The 10,986-nt window shown below is 42.0% G+C and overlaps 1 protein-coding gene across 3 annotated transcripts in view; it reads right to left on the minus strand.

Moving 5' to 3' along the window:
- Window positions 1–10,609, minus strand: part of TSPAN5 (tetraspanin 5) — a 69,376-nt gene extending 58,767 nt beyond the window's left edge. For 2 of the 3 annotated variants that reach the window (XM_081332226.1, XM_081332227.1), the window contains exon 1: window positions 9,902–10,609. In XM_081332226.1, coding sequence (XP_081188352.1) covers window positions 9,902–9,982 — 81 coding nt within the window. In that variant the 5' untranslated portion in view covers window positions 9,983–10,609. The remainder of the gene's footprint in view (window positions 1–9,901) is intronic. The other variant, XM_081332228.1, reaches the window with a different exon arrangement.
- Between the last annotated feature and the right edge of the window lie 377 nt (window positions 10,610–10,986).

Consider the following 10,986-nt stretch of genomic DNA (forward strand, 5'->3'; position numbering starts at 1 on the left):
AGTTCTCTAGGGCAATGTATAAGAAAAGAACATACAGTACAGTATATGAGAAGCCCAGTAGTTTAGGGAGATATTAGTAAAGACACAAGAAACCTCTTGATAGTTTTCAGTCCAAGAAAACCTTCCTAACATTTAGTTAAAGCCAGTATCAGAGGCAGCATTATGCTTTTCCCCAGAGTTTACAATAGTGCCTGGCAGGAATAGAAGACAGAGGTATCTGAAGACTGGTAGGGGCTGATTGATTAGAAAGAAGACATTCTTTTCTTCCATGGATAGCCAAATTGAGACAAGAGACCTATTATGTAAGGCTGCTCTCCATGTATACCATGTATGGATTTCTTAAGATACCAACAATCCTAGTTGTGTTTCTTCTCCCAGCCTTTTCCGCAAAGTATTTGGGACTCTGGAGTTTCCTAATGAAGCCCAATTGGGTTGATTTCCCATGCCACACTAGGTTGGACTATGGTTGTTTGCTTTTGATTTAGCACAGTCTGTGAATTCAGACTAAAATCCTCAGCCAGGATTTCTGGCTCAGCCCTGTAACCTAAATCAAACAACATTCTAAATCGTTATGTGGCTTGATTACTTCTGGTATACCACCATATTGTGCAAAGCCAACCAACTATTATTTCTTCAGTACTCTGTGGCTAGAAAATCCAGGATTACAAGTCACTGTGTAAATGTAGGGAATTTTATACCAATTTTACAAATATCGAACAGAGGATCAAAGTTGTCTTATTAAAAGTACTAGCAAAATTCCAAATGAAAAAGTCTTCCTGATTCATAGCATTTGTACACATTTCATTTATTGGTGGAAAAACAACTCCTTTATTGTATTTTATTTTCTTTTGGATTTCCCTTCACATCAGAAACATTAGTTGTATACAGGGCATTATCTGCCAAAGCAAACAACTGCCTCCTCCTTCAGCAAGAAAATCAAACTCATTCCACTGATTCCAAAAAAACAGGAAGATGAATCCTTCTTCCAGGAACCCTTTATCTGGCAACACTTCTCTACTATGCTGCCTGCACATCTACGTTTGTTCTTCATCTATTTCAGCAAATTATAAAGAATTGGCTATGCCACTTTTGAGGCCTTTTCACATTTTTTCCACACTGGATGAAAACTAAATCAACTTGAAAGTGCAAGCTGTCACACCAAGAAACTCACACTTAACATCAGTGGGTGCTGCCTGCAAATAAAGACTGCACAGATGGGGCCCTGAATGCTACAAAAAGTGGGGAGGGTGAACTTTTTGAGAAGCAAAAGTGCTGCCAAAGCCAAGCATGAAGCACACTTATAGATTTGCACACTGCTAATATTCTTCTCTATGGTGATTCTCAGTCATCCAGGTGATGGTTATCCTAAAGTTGCTTTTTTTTTTGGAGGCAACTGGACTTTCTTGTTTTTCTTTGAAGACATTTTGATTCTCCTCCAAGAAGCTGCTTCAGCTCTGACTGGATGGTGGGGAATGGAAGGATTAGATGTTTCTTGGATGAGAAGAGAAACGTCTTCAAAGAAAAACAAGAAAGTCCACTTGCCTCTTGAAAAAACGCCTTTGGGTGCTAATATTCTTCTTTTTTTAGGATACAGAAACAGCAATCAAGAGATATGGCGCAAACTAGCCCTTGATAGAGTAGCAATGATGGTCTTGGAAACGATATTCAAATGCCACAGTATGTCTAAACCTACAAAGAACAGGACTATGCAGATTCTTTTTTTCTACTTTGAAACACTCCATAGAAGTGAAAGCTCGATTCTGAATCAGCAGCAATATATATTGACTATTGGAGCTTTTGAAATCTAGTGTTTGAGGAGACTCCCAAGAGTACTGTGGACAACCAAGAAAATAAGCAAATGGATCACAGGATGAATCAAGACTTTGTACTTGAGATACAAATGACTAGGCTCAAATATCATATTTTGGACACATTATGCAAATACCTAGTTCCGTGGTGGCAAACCTATCGCATGCATGCCACAGGTGCCACATGCAGAGCCCTCTCTGTGGGCACCCGTGGCATTGCCCGAGTCCTAGGCCTTCATCTGGGTTTTATAAAACCTTTTCGCTTAAGGCCACCGCTGCCGCATGCAAGGAAAAAAAAAGGTTCAATCAATCAACTTCAGCTTCTCGTGGGGAAAAAAAAGATCTTGCAAAGTTGGAGTTGATTGATTGAACTTTTTAGTCCCACCCAGTCTGCCGTTACCACCGCGGCCACGCCCACCCAATGAGCCACACCCACCTGGCACCCGACAATACATAAGTGGATTTTGGGTTGCAGTTTGGGCACACGGTCTCTAAAAGGTTCGCCATCACTGACCTAGTTCTATTGAGAAGCCTACAATGCTGGGAAAGCTGGAGAACAAGAGAAGAAGAAAAATAGCAACAAGTTGAATAGACTCAATTACAGCAGTGATGGGTGCATTTCAGGTGGAAGAGCTGAAGGACAAATTTGGGAACAGTATGCCTTGAAGAATTTATAAACCCAATCAGTGTAGCTTTAAAATTATGATTTAGAAGGTTGGAAAAACCCAGTCATTTTTGTGGTTTATGGAAGAGGGGGAGAGAAGCAGTATAACACTGTCAGGTTGAAGACTACCTCAAGATTGGGTGGTTTATCATGAAAATGACATGCACAGGATCATTTGGGGAGAGAGTTTAAGAATTTTAATGGACAAAATCAATGTGTTAAGGATCTAAAAGGCTTTAGAATTTGTATGTCCTTTAAAATTCTCCCAACCCCACAACATGTTTAAGAAAAGAAGTCCATATTTGGTGCTACCTAATTAGGAGAAAAATACAGTAAATACTGACAAGCCAGTAATAAACCATGACTTTAATATTTGTCCATCTGCAAAATGTAAAAATGGAATGATTTGATCTTTAGAATCATTTCTATTAATGAAGTCATCTTTGCCATAGACAGGAGCCAAACAAGGAACTTCAGATCTATACCAAGAAGGTGCCTTCATACATTTCTATACCTCTTGTGGGATCTGTGCAAGAAAAATCAAGAAAGGTAGAAGGGATTTAACTCCAGAACTTCTGCAAGATCATTTCAGAGTATTTTCCTATGCTGCCCTAAGAGTAGCAGTTGAATGTTAAAATCCTCTAGGAAGCTTTCAATGTGCAAGAACCTAAAATCACAATAAGGAATGGCAGACAAATTAGGATACGCACCTGTAAATCTTCAGATTTCAGCCATTGCATTTCCCAGCTCTTAAAATCCAGGGCACATAAATCTTACACCAGGGAAGCTGCCAAGTAAACTGCTGTTACCATAGATTCCCATTTGCCACTAATGAATTGCCTCCAGTCGCTGTCTAAGTCCAGCATGCAGTTTATAACTAGAGATAAATATATCAGCTGCCACTCGATACAACAACCAAACCAGGGGAAATTAACATGTGCAACCTCCATGATCATAACAAAGTGACAGGTTGGACCTTTCAGTATGCTTTGAATAATAAAGCATTGGACTGTATATATCTTGCACTAAAGAATAACATTAGTTGTTTTTCCCCACTCTCTGCATTCAAATGTTGTACCAAGAGACATTTAGCACCCTGCCCTGTTAAACTATGCACATTGTATAACTCACTTCACTGCATGATTTAATCTTAATAATTTTGCTACTGCACTTTAAGGCTATTAAGCAAATCTCCAAAGCTATGCACACAATGTTTTGTTGTAGATCCTTAAGGTATTGACTTGGACAAATTGATGCTTTGCAGATGTATGGTGAGGCTACATTAGAGTTTTAACCATTGTATTCTCTTTTATGGGTATATTTCAGAAGTCACTATGTGCTACAACAGGTACAAAGGTTCATGAATTTATCAAAAAGACCCACTTCTTTCTAATGAGCTGTTCAGAGCATGAGCTTGGTTCCCCATAGGAATAGGGGGAGGTAGGGCTGCTAGGCTGGCAAAAGAAGACACCGCCGTAGAAAACAAGGCACGTCTATGAGAGAATGGAGGAAATGCAGTGGCTGGCAACCTTAAAATGGATCTAGATAAGCTGTTGAAGATTAGGTGTTTTACTAATGAGCAATGCTGGCTAGTGATTCTGAGATGTGCTGAGCAGTTTTGATCCATGTCAGGAATGTCAGAAGAATTTAGAGAAGCAAGCTGAAGAGGACCAGCATGTCATACAATCTACCTGGTGGGGTATGACCCCAGTGAATTCAGAAGAGAGAGGAGACACCATGTTCTATCAGCCTGAAACAGGTGTGCCAGCCAGTACCATTAAATAATTTCTCAACTCAAAACAAATAATTTCTCAACTCAAAACAGAAAAAGTTAAGAGCTGTATACAAACATATTAAACCCAAATTACAAAGTACATACTATGCCAGACATGTCAAACACAAGGCCCGGGGGCCAGATCTGGCCCGCAAAGTGGTTTCATGTGGCCCGTGAAGCCATCCTGGAAACAGTGAGGGAACAGCCCCCACTGCCTTGGCCCTGGCCCAGAGACCCTCCTTCTGCCAGAGACCCTCAGATCTGTCCCACTCCTGCCCTACCCCCCATAGGCACCCTTGATGCGAACGATGTAGAGCTGGCCACGCCCACCCAGTAGGCCATACGCACTCTAGCCACGCCCACCCAGGCCATACTCACCAGGCCCCCTGAGGGCAACTGCAATGCTGATGCGGCCCTCAATGAAATTGAGTTTGACACCCCTGTACTATGCCATTAGAGATCACTCAAACTGCATAACATTAACTGAGAAATAAAGGACTCTTTACCATTCATTTTAAATTTCACACTGTAGTTTTTTTGTCCTCCTTTCCTGCTGCTTATCAGTAAAAAAAATTATGAGAAGAATGGACAGCTAGACTTGGCTTCTTAAATGTAAGTCACCTTGCTAAGGAATGTTACTGAAATGGAAAATAGATGTGGTTTGTCTTAACTATACAGCAAAATATATATTCAAGAAGTGTTCTGCACTATGTCTTTCTTCAAATCCTGAAAGCTGATAAAAAAATACCTGTAACCATGTTATTTGTCACAGAAGGGCAGACAACCTATTTTCCAAAGCACCTGAGGGGAAGACAAGATGTAAAGGATGGAAATTTATCAAAGAAAGAAGCAACCTAGAACTAAGGAGAAATTTTGTGACAGAACAATTAATCAGTGGAACAACCTGCCTCCAGAAGCTGTGAATGCTCCATCAATAGAAGTTTTTAAGAAGAGATTGGACAGCAATTTGTCTGGAATGGTATAGGGCAGGAGGTTAGACTAGAAGACCTCCAAGGTCTCTTCCAACTCTGATATTCTGTATTTCTTATTTTTATTTCATGGTTTACCCAATTCAGCTGAAATTTACGAAGTAGATGAGCAATTGCATTGCCACTAAGAATGTCGATTGCAACTTCCCAAATCAAATGTAGTTATTCTAATCTCTGTTATTAAAATATATTTCAATGTAAGCAAGTACTATTATTAACTGGTCTACAGAAAAGTATTAGGAATTTTTCCCAATTAGTTTCTCTAAGATAGTTGTTTTTTTGCTAGAAAAGGCAGAAAGAAAACCCATATTAGCTTCTGAAAATATTTGGCTGGTACAAAAATGCAAGTCCTCTGCAGTGATCTTTTAAAAATTTTTCTAAAATTTCTAAAAATTTCTGCAGAGCCTCCTAAGCTAACATCCTACAAATAGTCCTTGACTTACAACCATTCAAATGTGTTGTATAGTTACAACAGCACTTTAAAAAATTACTTATGAATGGTCCTCAGACTTACAACTATTGCAGCTTCCCCCAGTCATGTGATCAAAATTTGGGCACTTGGCAACTGGCATGTTCTACAACAGTTGCAGTATCCCAAGGTTACATGATCATCATTTTCAACCTTCCCAGCAAGTTTCAACAAGCAAAGTCAATGGGGGAAGCTGGGTTCACTTATCAACCACATGATCCACTTAACTGGGACAAAAAAGGGGTCATAAAGTTGGTTGTGACTCATTTAACCACCACCTTGCTTAGCAACAGAAATTCTGGTCCCAATTGTGGTTGCAAGACATGCCCGTTTTTCAGCAGTCAGCGTTGACTGACATGGGAAATGACAATTACAATTAAACTCCTCCCTTTCCCAAACAGGTCTATGCTTGGTCTTCCTCTCTATTATAAATGCAACTTTTTTCTTCTCTAAGCAAATTTTAAACATAATGCACTAAAAATATAAAACATAAAGGTTCAAATTCTACGTTAAATATATTATGCACTTACAAAGAAAATTTAAATTAAATTAAAAGGGCAACCTACTTCAATCACTAGAAAACAGGTAAAACTAGAAAATGCAATTGTGATTCAATCCACATACTATGGACATGTCACCTGATTCTGCTGCCAAAATAAAACCCTTTCCTGCTTTTAGGTAGGTTTTTAATCACAAAATTTATTCCTTGTACATACCAGTCTAATTTTTCTAGTAGTTGGACATACAAACAAAACCTCTAATCATGTTTTCAGCATGGAGGCAAGTAAGTTGAGGTGAATGCAATTCTCTCACTAATGCAATTATTTTAAGGCTTTAAAGGGAGTATTATTAATACAAGCATAGCATGTTCCAACTTGTGAAGTCTACACAAGCATTTCAGTTTGGGATTAAATGTACTTATTCAAATGTGTCATTACCTCTACAGATATAATCATCCTAGGTCGGACTTTCAAAACAAGCCAACATGCAGGAAGACAGCTCAGGCCACAGTCATGGCAACATTCATGATGACTTGTCTCTAACTCATACGTTACAGTCAGATTTATAAGATTACGTGCTAATAATGCTCAAGCAAATGATACATGTAAAAGTAAATCTAAATATTTACACTAGCCTTGGGTTAAATGCAAATAAAATTTGCATATAAAATGTATTGTGCATTTAACAAGCCTGCAGAATGCAGATGAAATTTATGTTAATATAACAGAGACTCTTTGTTAGCTTTGTAATTTACATTCTCATCCATTCCCTGACATCAAAACAGCTAAGCCAATCAGAAAGTGATTTTGCAGCCTATCAGTAACATTTTAGCAGATTAGGAACTATAAATAGCCAGATTATTTTTCCCCCTTCCCATTCAATCATGTCTGATTCTTGGAAACCATCTGGATATATCCTTGAAGTTTTTTTGGCAGGTTTTTCAGAAATGGGTTTGCTATTGCCTCATTCCCAGGACTAAGAGAGAGTGACTGGCCCAAAGTCACCCAGCTGATTTTGTGCCTAAGACTGACTAGAACTCCATAGTCTCCCAGTTTCTAGCCTGATGCCTTAAATGCTACACCAAACTGGCTCTCAGATGATACTTGCTGATCATGTATTAATGGAGTACAAGTGTAAGATTTAGAAGTATAGGTGATCCTTGTTTAATGTCCATTTGCTCAGTGACTGTTCCACCTTGCAACAATGCTGAATGAGTGAAAATCATGATCGGGTTAATACTAGGTTAAGGACAGGATCATCATGGAGAAAAATCCATTTATGTGGTTGCTAAGACTTAACACCAAGTTGATGGCACATAATCAAAATTCAAGAGTATTTTCTCAGAATGGGACTAGGTTTCTTCTAAATTCACCACTTTCTTCAGAATGCAATTGCACAGATACATACACTTACAAGGTTACAACCAATGATCCAGACGTCCTTTAAAAATAATTTCTAACTCAATCTAGGACATTTTTAAATACAGTCATATCAGAATACTAATTTAAGGCAGGGTTGATAGCATAGATAATACTATTCTTCAAAGCTGATGTAAACAGTAACAACAAAACTTTTACACATTTGGAAATCTTTTGATAAATCCACTGTGGTTTTCACAAGACAAGAGTCCCAGGCTTATAGCAAAATCATGTATTTCTCTGCCTTTATAGGAGCATATACAAACTTAGCCTTTATTTTCCAGGATGAGACCACTAACAAGCAAGAATCTTGCAATATCAAAATGTTCACATTTACAAAAGCAAAAGCTTTTCTGGACAAGAGCCCAGATTGTTACATGATTGAAGGTTTTTTCTCAATGGGCAGACTGAATAACAACATTAGCACCTTTCTCTTGTCTTAGGCCACTGGTTACATTTCCATTAAGTTTTGACCAGAATGCCAAAACTAATCAAAGCTTGGCACTTCCTTCATTTCAATATGTAATAACAGAGGGGAATGGCTTTTAATGAATTTTCCCATACAGCAGTGGAAAACTTTGTCCAGATTGCTTTCACAGTCATTCAGATGCAATTCTGTGTACCTTTACTATGTATGATTACTTAATGCAAAATCTATTTCCTTGATGTAATGCACCAACCACTAGCAGATTTCATGGAATATGGTCTTCTACAAGCCAAGTACCCTGAACAAAACATTATTTATTACAATTGATTTTGGCACACTTTCCCAACCTAAGGGTCTCCAGATATGGTGTACATTCTTATCCCCCACAGGAAGATTTTCAGTCCAGCCCACCCAACCCAAAATTCAAAAGCTAAAAAAATGGTCCAATATGTATACCATCAACCAACATCCAAGTTCTGACATTTTGCATGAACTGTCTCTTCTCCTAGCAACCCAATTTAGGAAACAATAATGGGAAAATACGTTTTTAATTTTATTTTTGATATTTGTAAATGTAAGGAGGTAGTCAAAACTATCCTAAATCAAGAACAAGCAGGAGAGAAAGTAGGGAAAAAGTATTGTGATATTTCAGCACACAGCACCAATTTATCATACAGCCAGAAAGCCAATTAAAGGAGGTTAGACAGGAGGGTAATAAGCTTGGCATACATCTGATTTCCCAACCTGGCATCCTCCAGATATAACACTAGTTTAAATTTATGGCTGCCCAACTCTCAATGACTCTGATCAACTACAAATCTCAGATTCACAATTTCCAACCAACATAATTTCCCAGAGGTCCAATAAGATTATCCATGTGAAGGTGCTTAGTGGACTCTGAGACCGCTTGTTTGCTTGCATTATCATTATCCAACAAGGTAAGACCACCAATGCTAAGATTATCAAGCACACCTGGAGGGTGCCAGGTGGATAAACACCCACTGCCTGAAAAAAAGTTTACTCAAAAAAAAATGCTACCTCTAATCTTGCCTTATTCTAGACACACATAAACATGTAGTGGCTTCGTAAGTTGTGTTCCCTTCCACTTCCGTGGAATTAGAAGAAACCCAACAAAGCCTCTTTTTCACTTCTCTATGCATTGCATAATCCTTTTTTAAGACCACAGTTTCTAGGGCTTCTTGATAAAGTGTAGAATGTTTCTTTCTACAGGCGTATTTTGAAATAAATAATCACTGGAAGCAACGAAGGCCTAAAATAGGGGAGAAGGCCCACACCTTACCACCGGGTCTACCTGGTCCAAAAGGACAAGGCACTGCTTTCAAAAACCCTCAGAGAAGAGGAGACCAGGCAGTCACGAAAAGCAAATCCAGGATTTCGAAGAGAAATAAAAGGCTCCATGAAACTGTCCAGATTTCCTAGGGCAGGGGTAGGCAACCTCGGCTCTTTTATGACTCATGGACTTCAACTCCCAGAATTCCTGAGCCAGCTATGCTGGCTCAGGAATTCTGGGAGTTGAAGTCCATGAGTCATAAAAGAGCCGAGGTTGCCTACCCCTGTCCTAGGGCGACCTTAGCCCCGTTCTGCCCATAGACAAAGACACCCACACACACACACACACACACACACACACACACACACAGACACACAAACGCCTTCAACCTGCCAGGGGCGATTCATGGGGCTCCACGGCCCGGCGCGTTTGCTCTCGCTCTCCCTCCGCGCAGATCTACCCTTCCCCGCAGAAGCCGCACCATCCCGCACAGCTCCCTTGACCAGAAGAAAAATACGGTAGTAATAATAATAATAAAAAAACAAAAACGAACGCCTTACCCAGAAGATGACGTTGAAGCCGAAGATGAAATATTTGATGCAGCAGCTCACTTCGGGGCCTTTATAATGCTTCCCGGACATCCTCGGGGCTCATGAAGACAAGTGGTGACTCGCGAGCAGCGCCGTGGGCCGGGAAAGGCGGGGAGAAAGGCTCGGGGGCCAGCGCGGGCGAAGGCGCAAAGCAGCCGGGAGCGGGCAGCGCTGGGGGGGCAGATTAGAGGCGGCCGGCCGATTGCTGGCGCGCTCGCTCGGCTGCTCGCCGCCCGCTAGCGCGCAGGAGGCAGCGGAGGAAACCCGCGTCGTCGTCGCGGTCGTCGCCGCCGCCGCCTCTGCTGCTGCCGCCTGCCTCCGCGCATCGAGGAGGCCGAGCGGCAGCGGGAGAGCGCGGAGCTCCTCCTCAGCCGCGGGAAGCGGCTGCCAGCGATGCCCTCAGGCGGAGGAGATGTTGCGAGCGGAGGCTCGACCGCCCGCCCGCCCTCAGGAGCCGCGAAACGCTCGCCGCCCCTTTTGACACCGCCGAGCCTCCTCCCACCGCGAGCGCCTCTTCCTCCTCGCCAGAAGCGCCGTCGCACGCCCAGGGGGGAAGGGGGGAGGCCGGCGACTGGCTGGGCCCGCTTTAATGGAGAGGCGTCCTCGCCAATCCGGCGCGGCACGGAGGTCCAGCTGGCGGCGGAGCAGCTGAATCGGGGTCTCTCCGCCCCGCGGTTGAACGAGATGGCGGCGGGAGGCGGAGGCGGTGGCGGCGGGGAGGCGGGAAAGCTGCTGGAATCCCGGGCCGGGGTAGCCTTGCTGCGGATAGGTTGGTGCAACGGGCCGAGCCGTAGCTTGCTTGAACGTGCTTGCGGTTTAAGCCAGGATTAGCTCTGCTCATTGGCCCGCTGAGGCACCAAGCAGGGTTTCTCGATCCTCAAAAAGGGGATCCGCTCCGTGCAGGGCGTTCAAAAGCGACACGCGCAAGCAGCCTTCCGGACGGTCGCGCTCTTCCCTTTCCTAACTGAGCAACGCTACGCATGGCGCACAAAGGGAGCGAGAAACGGAATAATGAAAGGCGTGAAATGAGAAAACGTAGCTAAAGGAAGAGCCGG

Source organism: Vipera berus (assembly GCF_964194415.1).
Source record: "Vipera berus genome assembly, chromosome: 7".
Lineage (NCBI taxonomy): Eukaryota > Metazoa > Chordata > Lepidosauria > Squamata > Viperidae > Vipera > Vipera berus.